The sequence below is a fragment of the Pseudopodoces humilis genome, chromosome 32 (assembly GCF_049639895.1).
Source record: "Pseudopodoces humilis isolate 2021_Gansu_Grassland_sample_001 chromosome 32, ASM4963989v1, whole genome shotgun sequence".
Classification (NCBI taxonomy): domain Eukaryota; kingdom Metazoa; phylum Chordata; class Aves; order Passeriformes; family Paridae; genus Pseudopodoces; species Pseudopodoces humilis.
In genome coordinates this window covers 235690-253487 of record NC_142231.1, presented here as the reverse complement: position 1 = coordinate 253487, position 17798 = coordinate 235690, and the positions used below count along the sequence as shown (strand labels likewise).

General features: G+C 46.6%; 1 protein-coding gene across 1 annotated transcript; it reads right to left on the bottom strand.

The window, feature by feature from the left end:
- Positions 1–218: 218 nt before the first annotated feature.
- On the bottom strand, positions 219–3337 carry HOXC11 (homeobox C11). Its single transcript, XM_005533260.3, has 2 exons — positions 2680–3337; positions 219–597 (listed from the first exon to the last, which is right to left on the bottom strand). Exons 1-2 carry the CDS (start codon positions 3335–3337, stop codon positions 365–367), a joined length of 891 nt encoding a protein of 296 aa, XP_005533317.1. The 3' UTR covers positions 219–364.
- Between the last annotated feature and the right edge of the window lie 14461 nt (positions 3338–17798).

Genomic DNA, 17798 nt, shown 5'->3' with positions numbered 1-17798 from the left:
ATAAGAATAAAAATAAGAATAAGAATAAAAATAAAAATAAAAATTAAAATAAATTAAAATTGAAATAAAATTTTAAAAATAAGAATAAGAATAAGAATAAGCATAAGAATAAGAATAAGAATAAAAATAAAAATAAAATAAAAATAAAAATAAAAATAAAAATAAAAATAAAAATAAAAATAAAAATAAAAATAAAAATAAAAATAAAAATAAAAATAAAAATAAAAATAAAAATAAATAAAATTTAAAAATAAAAATAAAAACAATTAAAAATCAGGGGCAAAAAGGAAAATCCTTCAACTCCGAGGTGGCCGCCGTCCCCTCCAAGGCTGCGGCGGCTCCGGGGGGGTCGGAGCGGGGAATTTCACAACAAGGGATTCCCAGAGAAATACTGGAGTCGGTCCCGGCTGAGCTTTTTCTCCTTCATGCGGCGGTTCTGGAACCAGATCTTGACCTGGCGGTCGCTCAGGTTCAGCATCCGCGACAGCTGCAGCCGCTTCTCCTTGTTGATGTAAACGTTGAAGAAAAATTCCCGCTCCAATTCCCGGATCTGGAACTTGGAGTACGGGCAGCGCTTCTTCCTCGTCCTGGGAGCGCCTGGAAAAACGGGAATTCAGCCCCAAATAAAGGGAATTAGCCTTAAAATAACGGGATTTCGGCCCAAAATAACGGGAATTAACCCTAAAATAACGGGAATTCAGCCCCAAATAAAGGGAATTAGCCTTAAAATAACGGGATTTCGGCCCAAAATAACGGGGATTCAGCCCAAAATAACGGGGATTCAGCCCAAAATAACGGGAACTCAGCCCAAAATAAAGGGAATTAGCCTTAAAATAACGGGATTTCGGCCCAAAATAACGGGAATTAACCCTAAAATAACGGGAATTCAGCCCCAAATAACGGGGATTCAGCCCAAAATAAAGGGAATTAGCCTTAAAATAACGGGATTTCGGCCCAAAATAACGGGAATTAACCCTAAAATAACGGGAATTCAGCCCCAAATAACGGGGATTAAACCTCAAATAAAGGGGATTCAGCCCAAAATAAAGGGAATTCAGCCCAAAATAATGGGAACTCAGCCCAAAATAAGGGGAATTAATGGGCTGAAATGAGAAATACTCCCGGGAGGGAGAAATGTCTTAAAATAAAGGGAATTAATCCCAAAATAAAGGGAATGAATGGCCTGGAAGGAGAAATAATCCCGGAAGGGATGGGTAGCCCGAAAAGGAATAAATATCCCCAAAAGGAATAAAGAATAAATAACCTAAATAGGAATAGTTAACCCTCAAAAGGAATAAATACCCCGAAAAGGAATTAATACCCGAAAAGGAATAAATACCCTGAAATAATGAATACCCCAAAAGGAATTAATACCCCGAAAGGAACAAATAGCCTGAAATGACAAACACCCCCAAAAGGACTCAAATACCCAAAACCGAATAAATCTCCCCAAAACCCCGCGCTGGGAGGGCTCCGAGTGGATTTGGGAGGAATTTCTGCCGGGATTAAGGCGGATTTGGGGGTTTGGAGGGAAAAGCCGGGTCTGGGGCGACTTTGAGCCGGGTTTGGGGAGGGTTTGAGCCGGGTTTGAGCTGAGTTTGGGGAGGCTTTGGGAGGGTTTGAGCCGGGTTTGGGAGGGTTTGAGCCGGGTATGGGGAGGGTTTGAGCTGAGTTTGGGGGGGTTTGAGCCCGGTTTGAGCCGGGTTTGAGCCGGGTTTGAGCCGGGTTTAGCGGAGGGAAGGGGATCAAAGGCAGAGCCGCGCTCAACTGAGCCCGGGTTAGGTCGGGATTAGAGGAACCAGAGATTCGGTTCCGCACGAGGTTTTCATTAATTCCAGCCCTCGCCACACACGCGAGGGAAGGGGAACGGGAGCGGGGGAAATCCGGGAGAGGGGGATTGGGATCCTCGGAGGCAAAGAAAAAATCCTGCCCCCCAAAAAAAATCCCCCCCAAAACCGGCCCCGGCTCCCGGGACAACAAAACAACAACAAAAATAAAAATAATCCGAAATAAACCCGGGAATCCGCCTTGGAAGGAGCCCTGGAAATCCTCCCTGACAAAAGCCCGGCTCGGGAAGGGAGGGAGCGCCGCTTCCAGCGGGAAAATCCAGGGAAATTCTCCTTTTCTCCCCCCGTTCCGCCGGTTCCTCCCTCGGCCCCGCGCCCGCCCGGGGACAGGAGGCTCCGCAGAGCGTTTTAATTAAAAAATAATTTCCCAAACCGCAGCAAAGCGCCGGGGAAGCGGCGGGGGAAGCCCGGGCGGCCCCAGCGCGTTCTGCCCAATTGCCTTTTACCCTCGGCAACCCCGATCCTTTAAAACGCCCGTGTAAGTTCATGATCAAAGTTAATATTTGTCACTCGGCCGCGCTTTTAAAATTTCACAGACTCCGCCGAGAGAGAGAGAGCGAGAGGGAAGCGGCTTTAACATCTCCATTTTACATTTTAGCCGCTTTTTTTTTTTTTTTTTTGTTCTCCCAGCGCTTTTATTTTCTTTTTTCTTCTTTTTTTTTTTTTTTTTTTTCCGCCATCGTAAAAAGAGGAGAAGAAAGCGCTTCGGAGCTTCTAATAAAATCCTGGGAGCGCTTATAAAACCGCACATAAAAAAGCTCGGCCCGGCAAAGCCCGGCCGGGCTGGGTCCCCCCGCCCCCCGAGCCCCGGGTTAAGCTCGGCTCAACCTACTCTGAGCGCCGCTCTTGGAGCCGTCCTTGGCTCCCGACGAGGAGGACGCCGAGGCCGAGCCGGGGTTCGTGTTCTCCTCCTCCTCCTCCTCCTCCTCCTCCTCCTGCGCGTTGCCCTCCGCGCTTTTCCCCTCGTCCCCTTTGTCGGGCGCGCTCTCGGCGCCGCAGAACGCGGAGTTCTCGAAGAATCGATCGAATCCCTGCGGCAGGACGGAGTTTTTGCCCACGCCGGGGTAGAAGCCGGGCGCGGGCGGGGCGGCGGGGCCGTGCTGGTGGTGGTGATGATGATGATGATGGTACCCCTCGTTCTTCAGCAGCATCTCGCCCACGCCGGCGCCCGGGAGGCACTCGCGGTGCATCAGCTCCTCGGCGGAGTAACACGCCGCGTAATTTCCGCGGGGGTGCCATTTCCCCGAGGGCTCCAGCGCGTAGGGAACCTCGCGGGGCACCTGCGGCAGGTTGGGGTAGGGGTAGGAGAGCTGGCGGCCGGGGAAGGGCGGCACGGCCGGGAACTCGGGCACGTAGTAGGTGCAGCTGGGCAGGTAAAGGTTGGAGGCGCAGCCCGGCCGCTCCGCGAAGTCTCCGCCGCCGCCGCCGCCGCCCCCGCGCTCCTTGCGCGACTGCGAGCAGAAGTTGCCGAGGTTCACCGAGTTAAACATCCTGGCCCCGGCGCGCGGGGTCGGCTTTTGGAGGGGCTTTTTTTGGGGTTTTGTTTTTTTATATATAAGCCGCGCTGCTCGGGGTTGAGGGGGATTTTTTTTTTTTTTTCCTCCCTTCTCTCTCTCTCGTTTTTTTTTTTTCCTTTTTTTTTTTTTTTTTGGCGGCGGCGCGGGGGGGGGGGGGAGGGGAGGGGGGAAGAGAAAAGCGCGAGGGGGGGAAAAAAAAAAAAAAATAAAAAAAAAAAAGGGAAAAAAAAAAAAAAAAGCGGAGATTTTTTGGGGAGAGGCGAGGATGACGCGGGCTCGGTTCAGTCGCTGCCGCTCCCCACGTGATCCCAAAGTAGGAATTGGCATTTCCCGGCCGGGAGCGCCGGAGCAGCGGGGCCGCATTTAGGTAAGAGAGAGCCCCGGAGCCTCCCGGCATCGCCTCGGCTCCGCCACGGCCGCCAAAAAAAACCTGCAGCGCAATTTGGGGGGAAATCGGGAATTTCTGAGCCTCCCTCGTGTCGCTCCCACAGCAGCACAAGCACAGAGCCCGCCCGCGGAACTCGGGGCTTTTTCCTCCTTTTCCCTCCTCCCTCGCTCTTCTTTCCCCTCTCTCCTCCTCTCTTCTCCCATTTCTTTCTTATTTTAATCCGTTTTTCCCCCTTTTTTGCTCTTTTGGGGTTTTTTTTCCCCTCTCTCCTCCCCTCTTCTCGCTCTTGTTCTTCCCTTTTTTTTAATTTTTTTTTTCTCTTTATCCCCTTCTTGTTCTTTTGGGGTTTTTCCCTTCTCTCCTCCTCACTTCTCGCATTTTTTTCTAATTTTTTTTTCTCGCTTTGCCCCCTTTTTGCTCTTTTGGGTTTTTTCCCCTCTCCTCTCCCCTCTTCTCGCTCTTTTTCACCCAATTCTTATTTTCCTTATTTTTTTCCCTTTCTCGCTCTTTTCCCCCCCTTTTTTCTTTCCCCTTCCCCCTTTTTGCTCCACTTTTTCTCTCTCTTGTTCTTTTACTTTTTCTTCCCTTTTTCCCTTCTTTTTCTTCTCTCTCCCCCTCTTCTTGCTCATTTTTTCCCTTTCTTCCCCTTTTTCCCCTTCCCCCTCCTCGCTCCTTTTTTATTCTTTCCCTCATTTCTTGATCTTTCCCTTTTTCTTCCTTTTTTATTTCCTTCCTTCTTTTCTCTCCCATTTCTTTTCCTTCATTTTTATTTTTCCCCTTTCCCTCTCATTTCCCCTTTTTTTTTTCCCTTTTCCCTTCTTTTCTTTCTCCCCCCTCTTTTATTCCTCCCCCTTTTTTTCCCCTTTTTTCCCCGTTTTTCCCCCATTTCCTTTCCCTCCACCGGGGTTTGGAGCCGAGCTGGAACCCCCAAATTCTCCTTTTCCTCAATATTTTAATTACTCTGATTATTCTAATTTATTATCCCGGCCCTTCCCATCCCTGGAAAAGCTTCAGGCAGCTCCATAAAATCCTCAGGAGTTTCAGGAGGAACTTTTTCTTTCCCCCCAATAAACGGGAATTCAGCGAAATTACAAATCCCTCCCGGCAGGGGGAATTAGCGCTAATTAACAAGCCCCTAACAAACGCTAATTACTCCTTCTCCACGTGATATTTTTTAATTTTTTTTTATGGAAAAAACTCCAGCTCGGCAGCGCCGGGTGCTCGCGAACTTTCCCAACTTTAAATCCGGAGCGGGCCCGGGGCTTTTTAATGAACTTTAAAATTAATTTTTCAAACGGATTTGCAGCCGCGTTTTCCAACGGAAATTTAATTTTTATTATTTTTTAATGAATTTTGAGGCGGAACCCGCGATTCGTGCAGGAAAATAAAGGAATCCAATCCCTGCCTGCTCAATATTCCAAACTCCCCCCTTTTTCCCCTGAAATATTTATCCCGGTATTGAATATTTCATGCGCGGGTTTATTGGCAATCGATGGATTCCCGAATTAAAAATAAACACAATTCCGATTAAATTCTGATTAAAGTCGTTTGTCTCGCGCCTGGAATCCTCCCCCATCCCGCTGGAATTGATCCCGAAAAATAAAAACTCCCGGAGATCCGAGCGCTGCTGGAATTGCCCAAAATTCACCAAAAGGAGGCAAAAATTCCCTGCGGGGAAAAGCGCGCCCGGAAAAAGGAGAAATCCTGCGGGATCGGGGCTTTCCCGCAATATCCCGGGAAGAATTTGGGTTAAATCGGGATTTCACCTGCGCCGGGAATTCTGAGCCGGGGAACTTTCCCTGTTCTCATCTCCCGATGGAAAAATCCCCGAGAATTCCGGGTTTTTTTGGGGTTTAATTTTATTTTTTGCGCCCTTTTTTATTTCCAGGATGCCCCTCGGGAATCTTCGCTGTCCGCTCTGGAAAAAAAAAAAATGGGAATTTTGAACGGAATTGAACCAAAATTGGTGGAATTGGCCACGAATTTATCCCGGGCTGGGAATTGTTTGGAGCGGGATGAGAATTCCCGGGAAAAGCGGGAGAGAAGAGGAGGTTTTAGAGGGGAATTTGTCCCAAATCCAGCAGGAAATTTAAGGGGAAAAAAGGGGGAAAAGGGAAATCTCCGGAGCAGGAAAAGCCTCGGCGGCCGCCGTGGGCTCGCTTCGCTCCCTGGGACGAAAAAAATCCACATAAAATAACAAATCCACCCCAAATAATCGGAATTTCACCCCAAAACCACCCGGATTTCACCCCAAAACAACAAATCCACCCCAGATAATCGGAATTTCACCCCAAAACCACCCGGATTTCACCCCAAAACAACAAATCCACCCCAGATAATCGGAATTTCACCCCAAAACCACCCGGATTTCACCCCAAAACAACAAATCCACCCCAGATAATCGGAATTTCGCCCCCGAATCATCCGAATTTCACCCCCCAAATGACGAATTCACCCCAAAACGGGGGGTCCCGGCTCTCCCCGCTTTAATTCCATTTATTTCGCTCCCGTCCTCGCCGCAGTTGGGATTTTTTTCCAAGGGGGTTGCCGAATTCCTGGGAAAATGCGGGAAAACCGGGAGCAAAGCTCCCCTAATAAAATAAATAAAATAAATAAAATAAATAAAATAAATAAAATAAATAAAATAAATAAAATAAATAAAATAAATAAAATAAATAAAATAAAGGAGGTGGAAAATGAAAATATCCCGGAATTCCGCGGCAGCGCCGGGAAAAAATAAAAAGGGGGGGAAAGGGAATTTTTTGTGGGGGAAGGAGGAAAAGCCCGAAATTCCCGAGGCAAAAAAGAAATGAATAAAAATCCAGGGAATTCCAGCAGCGCTCCCCAAACGTTTGGGGAATTTTGCCGGGAAAATTCGGGCGTTTTCCCTGGAATTTTTTTTGGGAATTCTCGGAGTTTGCGCCCTCCTCGCTCGGCGCTTTCCCAGCCGAATAATTCCCATTAATTTGGGGGTTTCCCCACCCTTTTCCTTCGGCTTTGTCCTCCCCATTCCCATAAAATCCCATTTTTTATAAGGGATCGGGGCGGGCTGAAACCACCAACAAAAAATAATCCCGGGAATTGCGGGACCCCTCCCTGAAACATCCCAATAAAAATCGAAATAAAACCCGAAATAAAACCCAATAAAAACCAAATAAAAAAAATCCGCGACTCCGAGAGAGAATCCAGGGATTTTTAATTTTTTTTTTCCCGGGTTCCCATTCCGTTTGATGATTTTTTTTTGCTTTATTATTTTATTTTTATGGCGTTTTGGGGCAAAACTTTTAATTAAAGTGTCAGCGCCGCTTTAAGCGGGGTTTTTATGGGGCGAGATTAATCCCGAACTCCGAACTAACGATCTTCTGGGATTTTTTATGAGCGCAATTATTATTTTTTTAACCCCCCCAATTCCCCCCTCTGGAGCGTCTCCCTCCAAAACGGGAAAAAACGGCTGAAAAATCCCATTTTTGGGGCATTTTCAGGAAAGTTCTGAGCTCGGGGTGTTCTTTGAGCTCGTCCTGAAAATCCCGGAACCCCAAAAATGCCCAAAACCGCCCCAAAACCCGAGCGAGGCCCTTTGGGGGCGGGGGGGTCTGGGGAGAAAAGGGATTTAAAGCCGAGCCTGAGGCGGGTTTGGGGTTTAAAACCGGGGTTTAAAGGCGAGATTTGGGGTTTAAAGCCGGGTTTTGGGGTTTAAAGAGAGGGTTTGGGGGTTTAATTAGGAGTTTTGGGGTTTAATTTGGGATTTTGGGGTTTAAAGGCGAGATTTGGGGTTTAAAGGCGAGATTTGGGGTTTAAAGCCGCGTTTTGGGGTTTAAAGAGAGGTTTTTGGGGTTAAAAAGAGTTTTTTTGGGGTTTAATGAGGGGGTTTTGGGACATCAAAGGCGGGTTTGGGGTTTGAAGCCGGGTTTGGGGTTTTATGAGGGGTTTTTTTGGGTTTTATGAGGGTTTTTTGGGGTTTCTGTAGGGTTTGGGGGTTTAAAGGTGGGGTTCTTGGGTTTATGAGAGTTTTGGGGTTTAAAGGCGGATTTTTGGGGTTTATGATTTTTTGGGGGGGTTTTAAAGAGAGGCTTAGGGTTTGAAGCCGGGTTTGGGGGTTTCAAAGGCGGGTTTGGGGTTTAAAGAGGGATTTTTGGGGTTTAAAGAGGGTTTTTTGGGGATTTAAATGCGGGTTTGGGGTTTTATGAGGTTTTTGGGGGGGTTTAAAGGCCGGTTTTTGGGGTTTAAAGCGGATTTTTGGGGTTTGTGAGGCTTTTTTGGGGTTTAAAGAGAGGTTTAGGGCTTGAAGCCGGGTTTGGGGGTTTTAAAGGCGGGTTTAGGGTTTAAAGCCGGCTTAAGGCGGGGATTTGGCCGCTTCCTGCAGGGCCCCAGCACTTGAATTTGACCACCAGAAGTGACCGCCATAAACCGGGAATGGGCCCGGCGGCTCCGATTCCTGAAAAAAAAAAGCGGGGGAAAAAGGAAACCGGGAAGAAAAAACCCCAAAGCAATAAAATTTAAGCACCGGGAGCGCTTTAATCCCGCTTTTCCAGCCCCAAATCCATCCCAGCCTGGAAAAAAGGCAGGGAGAGCTGCGCTTGTGGGAACGGAGGGAATAAAGGACATGGGGGGCTTGGAAAAAGCAGGAAAATTCGGATTTTTGGGGTCGGCTGAAAGCCCTGAGTGGATAAAATGAAATTCCCCCTCCCGGGAGGTTTTTTTCCTCATTTTTTGGGATTTTGCGGCGCCTCAGGGATGGAAAAGGAGGCTGCAGCCGCGAGTTCCTGGTGCCTTTTCCACTGTTAAGGATGGAAATTCCCATTTTTTCCCATTTTCCCGGCTGGGGGTTTCTCCCCAGCACAAAACGAAGGAGAATTTCCCATTTTTTTCCCCTTCTCCCCACCCAAAAAGAACTGGAAATTCCCATTTTTCCCAGTTCCCGCAACCCTCTGCTTCTCTCCAGCACAAATCCATGCGAAATTCCCATTTTTTCCTCTTTTCCCATCCGAAATTACCCCGAAATTCCCGATTTTTTTTTCCCCTATCCCAAAATTCCCACCCAAATCCAGCCGGAACCCCCCAAATTCCAACCTCGCTTTTCCCGACAAACGGCGAGCGATTCCCAGATTTTAAAAGCGTTTTTAGCACCTAAAAAACCCCAACCCAAAGATTGGGAATTTGGGGATTTTCAGGGATTTTCAGGGAAGTTCGGGGCCTTTCTCTTCCTAAAAAAATCCCCTGGAAATTCTGGAATTTGGCTCGGGAAACATCCCAAGTTTATTTTGGTTTGGGTTAAGCCTGGACTTGAACTTTTCCCAATAAATCTTTTTTATTTTCCTTTTGTTTTTTCCTCTTTTTTTTTTGTTTCTTTTCTCCAATAATATTTGATTTTATTTTTTTTTCGCCCTGAGCCGGAGTTAAATAAATAAATTTATTCAACCCAAAATTGGCCTCGAGAAGTTTTTTGTTGGTGTTGGAATAAAGGATTCTTTGTCCTGGATCGTGGGGTGGAGGAAAAACGGGGGGAAACATTAAAAAATGCGATTTAAGGGTGTTTAAAGGACCTAAAACCGTAAAAAAATTATATTTAAGGGAGTTTAAAAGGGGGGAAAATATAAAAAATGGGGTGGAGCGATTTAAACCCCCCAGAAAGGAAGTGAAAATCCAAGAAAAAAGAGATTTGAGCTCAGCTAAAATCTGATTTTAAGCTGAAGTTCGGCGGCTCGGCCGGGATTGGTTTCGCCTCCCGTTTTGGGGGAAAATAAAGCGATTTTAGGGCCTGAAAACGAGCGGCGAGAGGGCGAAAAAAGCGAATTTTTGGACTAATTAATGAAAAAAGGGGATTGAGCATTAAAAATAAAATGAAATAAATTATTTTAAAAATAAAAGAAATAATAAAAAAATGAAAGAAATAATAAAAGCGCGAAATAAAGGAATTAAAAATGAAATCAACACTAAGAAAACCAAATAAATAATGGGAAAAAAAAAAATATAAATATAAAAGAAAATAAAAATCCCGGAAAACAAAAGAGGGAGAGAAGAGATCCCGGGAATTCTTTGGAATGTTTTGGGAAGCGCCTGGAAAAAAAACCGGGATCGGCCCCAAATTAAATTCGGCTGCGAGAAGGGAGGAAAAAAAAAAAAAGAAAATAAATCCCAAAGGCTCCGAGGGGCCCGGAGAATTCAAAGGGAAAAGGGAAAAATCCTGGAGCGGCTCCAGGAACCGCGCTCAGATCTCCCGAGCGATTCCATGTGGATCCCATCAGGAGAAAAACCGGGAAGCGCCGCTCGCCCAGCGGGGCCCGGCCTGGGAAATTCGGGATCGGGATCGCCTTTTCCTCTCTTATTCCCACTTTTTCCCCATTTATTCCCAATTTCCCCCCATTTATTCCCAATTTTCCCCCATTTATTCCAAATTTTCCCCCATTTATTCCCACTTTTTCCACCGTTTTTCATCATTATTCTCATTTTTTCACCGTTTTTTTCTCGTTTTCCAGCCTTTATTCTCTTTCCACCCATTTTTCCACCCTCCATTCCCACTTTTCCACCCTCCATTCCCACTTTTCCCTTTTCCACCCTTCATTCCCACTTTTCCACCCTCCATTCCCATTTTTCCCGATTTCTCCTCACTTTTCCACCATTTCTCGCCACTTTTCCTCATTTTTTTCTCATTTTCGCGCATCCCAGGCCTCGGCAAATCCCAATTCCAGCTCATTCCCGGTTTTTTATTGGCTTTATCCGCCCCCCCCCCCCCCGGCCGGCTCCGAAATTTTGGGAATTTGGGTCCAATTCCCAGGAAATTGGGCTGGGAATGGAAGAAAGCGAAGCCTCCCCCTCCCCCCAGCCCCGATCCCGCCGCTTTTAACCCCAAAACCCCCAAAGAAACCACGCGAAATCCTTGGAAAATCCCGGCTTTCCTTTATTCTCCAGCGGTTCCTCGGGAATTCTCCGGCAGCGCCGCTAAAATGGGGAAAAAAGCGGAAAAATCGGGAATCGGGGTGGGGAAAATGGAGATTTTTAAACGCGGGACCCCAATTCTGGGCGGAATCGCCCCAAAGTGAAAATCTGGGAATAAAAGCGGGAGTTTCCAGCGCATTCCCGGCGTCCTGAATCCCGAAAATCCTCAGGAAAGAATTCCCAAGGATTCGGCTTTTAATGGCTTTTAGATTTCCGCTATTTTTTCCTTCAATTCTGGGGTTTTCCCCCATTTTTTTCCCGCCCCGGGGTTGGATTTCCCTGGATCCCGAGGGGTTTTTTGGGATAAACTCCGGGAATTTGGGATCTCCCGGCATTAAATGGGAATAAAACGACCCCAAATCCTTCACGGGGGGATTTTTCCAGCCCTTAAGGGAGAAATTTTGGGGGGAAAAGAAGGAAAATTTCCCCTTTTCCATCCATCCCTGGATCCCATGGAATTCCCGTCCCTTTTTCCCAATAAAATCCGCGTTTTCCACCCCAAACCCGCCCCCAGCTCTTCCAAATCCTCTGGATTAGGGGCGGAAATCCCTTGAAAATCAGATTTTTGATTGATTTCTTTATTCCCCCGCAAAATTAAAATTTTTATTGGATTTTTCCCCCGCCCCCGTCTCATTTAAAGCGGGAAAAAAAATTCCTTTTTTCCTCCTTTTTCCCTCTTTTCTCCTCTCCTCTCTCCTTTCCTTCTTTTTCTCCCATTTTTATTTAAAAAAAAAAGTGAATTCCTCCCCCGGGCACCTCGGTAAAAACCCGAACCTCGACGTTTTTCCCCCAAAATCCACATTTTATTCAATTTCTCGCTGTTTTCCCCCCCGTCCCACTGAAATCCCGGGGGATTTCCACCCAAAATTCCCCAAAATAATTCGAATTTTGGGCAAATTTCTGCCCAACCCGTTTTCTTTGGTTCTCCCACCTCCTCCGCGGGTTTAATTCGGATTTTTTTTAGGTTTTTGAGTCACTCCAGGGGTGAAAATCGGGCGATAATTGGGATTTTTGGGGGGAAAATTGGAGTTTTTTCCCAGTTTTTGCTGCTGGTGCTGAGGAGGGAAAAAAAGGGGGAAAAAATCCCCAAAAAAGAGGAAAAAAATCCCAAAACAAAGAAAAAAAAGCGCCAGAAATGGGAATTTTCCCATTGTCTGCCTTCGGGGTCCGGCCCCACCCGGGGGGGCGAAATTTGGGGTAAAATTTTGGGGCAAAATCCCCCAAATTCCGCTCCCGGCCGAGCTTTGTCCCGGTCCTTTCGTTCCTGCGGGATTTGGGGAATTTTCTCCTCATTTTGGGGGATTTTAACCCCCCAGCCCCATTTTTAAACGGATTTTAAATCGCTTTTAATTCCTTTTTTCCCGGATTTCGGGGTGGGATCAGCTCGGGGGGTGGAAGGGAGGGACACGAGGAGATTTTGGGGGGAATTTTGGGGATTTTTTTCCATTTCCTCCCTGGATTTTCCTCATTTAACCCAAACCCTTTTCCCCGGAGCCAAAAATTACCCCAAAATCCGCTGAAAATCTCCTTAAAATCCAAATTATTCCGTTCCCTCCGCGCTCCCGCCGGGCTGGGCGCGACCCCAAAAATCCCAACCCCCCCAGAATCCCATTTTTTTTTTTAGGATCGGATTTTTCCCGGTTGTTTTTTTTTTTAGGGAATTTCCCCCTTTTTACTCCCTCCGCCCCTTTTTTTTTTTTTCCTCTCTTACCGAGCGAATTTCGTTGTTTTCGGGTTTTGAACCCTAATTGGGATTTTCCCGATGATTTTCCATCCCCTCCGCGGCGAAATGGGGGGAAAAGAAGGAAAAAAGGGGGAAAATGGGGAGGAAACGGCGGGAAAAAAGGGAAAAAAAATGGATTTGGAGCCTCGTGGAGGGGAGAAAAATCGGGGAAAAAATCGGAATTTGGAGAGAAAATCTTCCGTAAAATCCCCCGGGGGGGTTTGAGGGGTGCGGAAAAGGGGTTTTAATTAAAATAAATGGAGAAAAGAGGGGGGAAATGGGGAAAAAGGGGGGAAAATGTGGAAAAAAAGAGGAAAAAAGGAGGAAAAAAGGAGGAAAAAAGGGAATCGGCGCAGCCCAGGCTGAGCTTAACTTGACCTTCACTTTGCCCGCCCACCCAGACGGAAAAATCCCGGCGGCTCCTCCCGCGGGCAGCGCGGAAATCCCGGGAAAAGGCGGCGGAAAGGGAGCAAAAATCGGGAAAAATGAAATTACAACAATCAGGATTTTGACAGAAGCCAGAAAGCCGCGGCTGGGGGCCAATCCCGAACCCCAAACTGCGGGAAAATGGGAATTTTCTCCCATTTTTTGTCGGGTTTGGGTCGAGCTGGAGGGGAAGGGAGAAGGGAATTTATGGAATAATTAAAATTTGGGGGTTTATCCTGCGGGTTTTTTCCTTTCCCGCATTTCCCCCCCAAAAATCCGCTCTGACCCCTCAAAAAAACACCGAGATTTTCCCCCAATCCCGGTTTTTTCCCAAAAAAATCCTCCCTAAAATCCATTTTCCCCCTAAAACAACAACAAAGCCCCGCTGGAAAACATCGGGAATTTTTTGACTCCTTTTAGGCCAAAAAAAAAGGGGGAAAACCACAAAAAAAAAAAAAAAAATCCAAGGCGAGCGCTGGGATCGATGGATTTGGGGCGGGAAAAAAAAAGGGGGGAAAAAGGGAAAAATGTGGAAATTCCCGGTTTTTAGGGAGGAGCAGATGTTTTATTTCAGCGGCGCCCCATAAAGAGAATTTCGGAGCCATAAAAAACTCCCCGGCCCCAAAGGCGGGGGGGACGCGCGGGATAAATCCCAATAAAATCGGGATTGGGATGGGCCCGGAAAAGCGGGAATTTGGGAATTTGGGGGTTCGGGATTTTGGGGTTGTGGGGGTTCGGGAATTTGGGGTTTTGGGGGTTCGGGAATTTGGGATTTTGGGGTTTTGGGGGTTCGGGAATTTGGGATTTTGGGGGTTCGGGATTTTGGGGGTTCGGGAATTTGGGATTTTGGGGTTTTGAGGGTCTGGGATTTTGGGATTTTGGGGTTTTGGGGGTTCGGGAATTTGGGATTTTGGGGGTTCGGGATTTTGGGGTTTTGGGGGTTCGGGAATCTGGGATTTTGGGGTTTTGGGGGTTCGGGAATTTGGGGTTTTGGGAATTTGGGGAGAGGAGGGAAGGGGGAGTTTGAAATGGAAAAACCGGGGCGGGAGGGCGGGACCCCAAAAAGGGATCCGGGGGCGCTTTGGACCCCAAAAATGGAGCCACAAAATCCCCAAAATCGCAAAAATCCTCCCCGGTCCCTTCAGGACGCCCAAAAACGCCCCAAGAGCCCTTTGGGGTCCCCCAAACACGCCCCCGGTCACGTCTGAATCCCCAAAATGCCCCAAATCCCTTCAGGCGCCCCAAAAATTCCCCCCCGGTCCTTCCACCTCCCCCAACACGCCCCCGGTCCCTTCCGGATCCCCCCAAATTTGAGAGCAGAACCCCAAAATGTCCCTCTGGACCGGCCAGGACCCGAAAAACGCCCCCGTGACCCTTTCAGGACCCCAAAAACGCCCCCGTGACCCTTTCAGGACCCCAAAATCACCCCCAGGGTCCCTTCAGACCCCAAAATCGCTCCCTTGGTCCCTTTGGGACCCCCAAAACCGCCCCAAAGTCCCTGCAGGGACCCCCAAAAATGGATCCAAGGTCCCTTCAGGACCCCAAAAACGCCCCCGGGTCCCTTCGGGGGGGAAATGGGGAGGAAAAGGAGGAAAAAGGGGGCAAAAAATGGGGGAAAAAGGGAATAATAAAGCGGAAAAATGGGGGGGGATATGGGAGAATAAAATAGGGGAGAATTTGGGGGGAAAAAGAGGGAAAAAGGGAATTTTCCCAGCTCCGAGCAAACGCCCAGGAACAATCGCGGGGCTTTTCCCGCAGCGAGCAGCGGAAACCCAGCGGGATTTTCTATTTAAATTCGGGATTTTCTCTTTATTTCGGGTTTTTCCTCTTTATTTCGGGTTTTTCTCTTTAATTCCGTGTTTTTCTCTTCTTCCCCGCCCCGCTTCCCGCGGCCGGGCGTTCATCCATCTCCCTCCAACGAGATCCATTCATTAATTAATCCCCGCGCTCATTAAATCCCCGCCGGGGCTCCTCGAGCCCAGCGAGCCAGAAAAAAAAAAAAAAAAGCGATTTTTTTTCCGTCCCCGATTTTTCCCGGATTTTCCTCATTTCTTCCGCTTTTTCCCGCGAGTTTCCCGCTGGAATCGATGCTCTGAAAATCAAATTATTCCCGATTTTTGGGGAGGTTTCAGCCTGGGCTGTTGTTTCCCTTCCCACGGACAAAAGGATCCCAAATTCACAAAAAAAAAACCAAATTCCGGCTTTTTTCCCCTAAAAACCTGAATTCCATCTTTTTTTTTCCCCTTAAAAATCGAAATTCCAGCTCTTCCCACCCCCCAAATCCCGACCTGGGGGCGGAATTTTCTCCCCAATTAGCGCCGAATTCCCGGATTTTGTTTTCCCGGGATTTTCCCCTTTATTCCTCTCGGGATTTTGAATTTTCCAGCGCATTTTGTTACATCACTTTTTTCAAATTATTCAACTAATAATTATTAAAATTATTAAAATAAACCCTCCAATATTTTTATTTTTTCCCCTCTTTTTTGGATGAGCTTCAAGCGCGATTTTTTATTTTCATGGCGAATAACAATAGTAATAATAATAATATTAATAATACTAATAATAATAATAATAGCAATAAAAATAATTGATAAATTAACAATAAGGCAATAATAAGAATAAGAATAAGAATAAGAATAAGAATAAGAATAAAAATAAAAATAAAAATAAAAATAAAAATAAAAATAAAAATAAAAATAAAAATAAAAATAAAAATAAAGTAAGAAATATTCAAAATACTAAAAATACAACAAGAGTAATAATACTACTAATAATTAGTAATAATAATAATAAATAGCAATAATAGCAATAATAATAATAATAATGAGCACGGCGCGGTTTTGGGCTGAGTTTCTTTATTCTTCTCCTCAGAAATGACATCAGAACACATTCATTAATTGGTTCATTAATTAATTCAGCATTAATTACAGATATCAGCCGGAAGCGTTGCACAGGACAGACATTGCATAGGACTCACCCCTCGGACCCACATTTCTCGCTAATTACGGCCGGCAATTAACGCCGGGAATTAATTAAAGCAGGGCCAGCGCAGGAGGAAAAGCCCCAGCGCGTCTCGGGGACGGGAATTGGGCCCAAATTCCCATTTTCCGGCATTTTCGCTGCTGCTGCCTCGGGGAATTCGAATTTCCTTTTATTCCCATTTTATTCTCATTTTATCCTCGTTTTATTCTCATTTTATCCTCGTTTTATTCTCATTTTATCCTCGTTTTATTCTCATTTTATTTCCATTTTATTCCCATTTTATTTCCATTTTATTTTAATTTTTTTCCATTTTAATTTCTTTTTTATTTTTCCATTTTATTTTCCCATTTTCGCTGCATTCTCAATTCGCTTTTCATTTTTTTTCATTTTATTCTCATTTCAGTTTCGCCTTTTCCTCTCGTTTTATTCTCATTTCGGTTTCGTTTTTAATTCCCATTCTCGATTTATTTCCGTTTTATTCGCATTTGATTTCATTTTATTTGGATTTCCCGGGCGGGACAAGAAGGACGCGGCTCCATTTGGGTTTTTTCGGGATGAATCCCAAAATTCCCGAGGTTCCGCCCCCCTCCCGCCCCTCCGGGAGCGCTTCAGGACCCAAAATTCAGCAAAATCCGCGCGGATTTGGGGTTTTGGGAGGAATTTCCAGCCCCCGAAATCTCCTGGGAGAGCGCCCGAACCCCAAAATTCCCCCGAAAATTGAATTTTCCCATTGCACGAGCTGGGGCTGGAGCGAAAGTGTCCAAAAATGGGGATTTGGAGACGTTTTGGGTTTTATTGCACGGCCCCGCGGCGGCTCTGGAAGGGAAAAATGGGAAAAAATGGGGAAAAAAGGGAAAAACGAGGGGAAAAGGGGGACCCTGAGCCCAAAATTGGGGTCCAGGGAGGAGTTTGGGGGATTTTTTCCCGGCCGAAAAACCTCGGGAAGGGAATAAAAATGGGAATAATTGCGGTGGGAATGGGAAAAACGGGGGAAAAGGGGAAAATCAGGAAAAAGGGGGGAAAGAGGAGGGAAAAATGGGGAGGAAAAAAGGGGGGAATGACGGGAAAAAAGGGGGGAAAGAGGGAAAAGAGGGAAAAAAGGGAAAAAAAGGAAAAAGGGAGGAGGAAAAAAGGGAAAAAAATTGGGAAAAAAAAAAATGGGGAAAAAAGGGGAGGAAAAGGGGAAGGAGAAGCTCAGGATGGAGAGGGGAGGAAAAAAGGCGCAGGAAAAGAGGGAAAAGGCTCCTGCCAAGGATTGTTTTGGTTTTTTCCCGGTTTTTTTTTCGGGATTCGTCCATAAAAGCGGCGCCGGCCGTGACCGTGAACGCGGCGCGTGGGAACATCCCAAAATAACCCCAAAATAATCCCAAAATAACCCCAAAATAACCCCAAAATAACCCCAAAATAACCCCAAAATAACCCCAAAATAACCCCAAAATAACCCCAAAATAATCCCAAAATAACCCCAAAATAATCCCGGCCGCTCCTCCGCTGAAAATTCCCGATTTTCCCGAGCTCTCCCCGAATTTCCCGGCCTTTTCCTCAGCCCAAAGTCTCAATTTCCCGGCAGGAAAAGCCCCCACGCGCTCCCCCCGAAATCTCAAAAATCCCGAAAGTGCCTCGAGCGCAAAACGAAACCGGGAATCACCAAAACTCGGGGGTTTTATCCCAGGAATTCTCGGCTCTGCTGCGCCGGGGGGGCGAAAAAACCTGGGAAGAGCTTTGGGATCCCATTCCTGGTCCCGAAAAGGTCAAAAATGGGGATTTTTCGGGAGGAAAAAGCGAGGTTTTTAGTAAAACCCGCGGGGTTTTGAGCTGGTTTGGATTTCCTTCCAATCAAGGGGATTTTCTCTTTTTTCGGGGGGTTGAAAATCGCTTTTGAGGGAGAAAAAAGCGCCTGGGAATATCCCGAGTTCTGGCAGGATTCGGGAATGATCCCCCGGGAAAAGGGATTTTCTCCTGCCCAATTTCCAGCGTTT

Coding starts and splice junctions, on each gene's coding strand:
- HOXC11 (XM_005533260.3), bottom strand. CDS start 3,337: ATGTTTAACTCGGTGAACCTCGGCAACTTCTGCTCGCAGTCGCGCAAG. Junction 598..2,679: donor CTCCAAGAGCGGCGCTCAGA/GTAGGTTGAGCC, acceptor CCGTTTTTCCAG/GCGCTCCCAGGACGAGGAAG.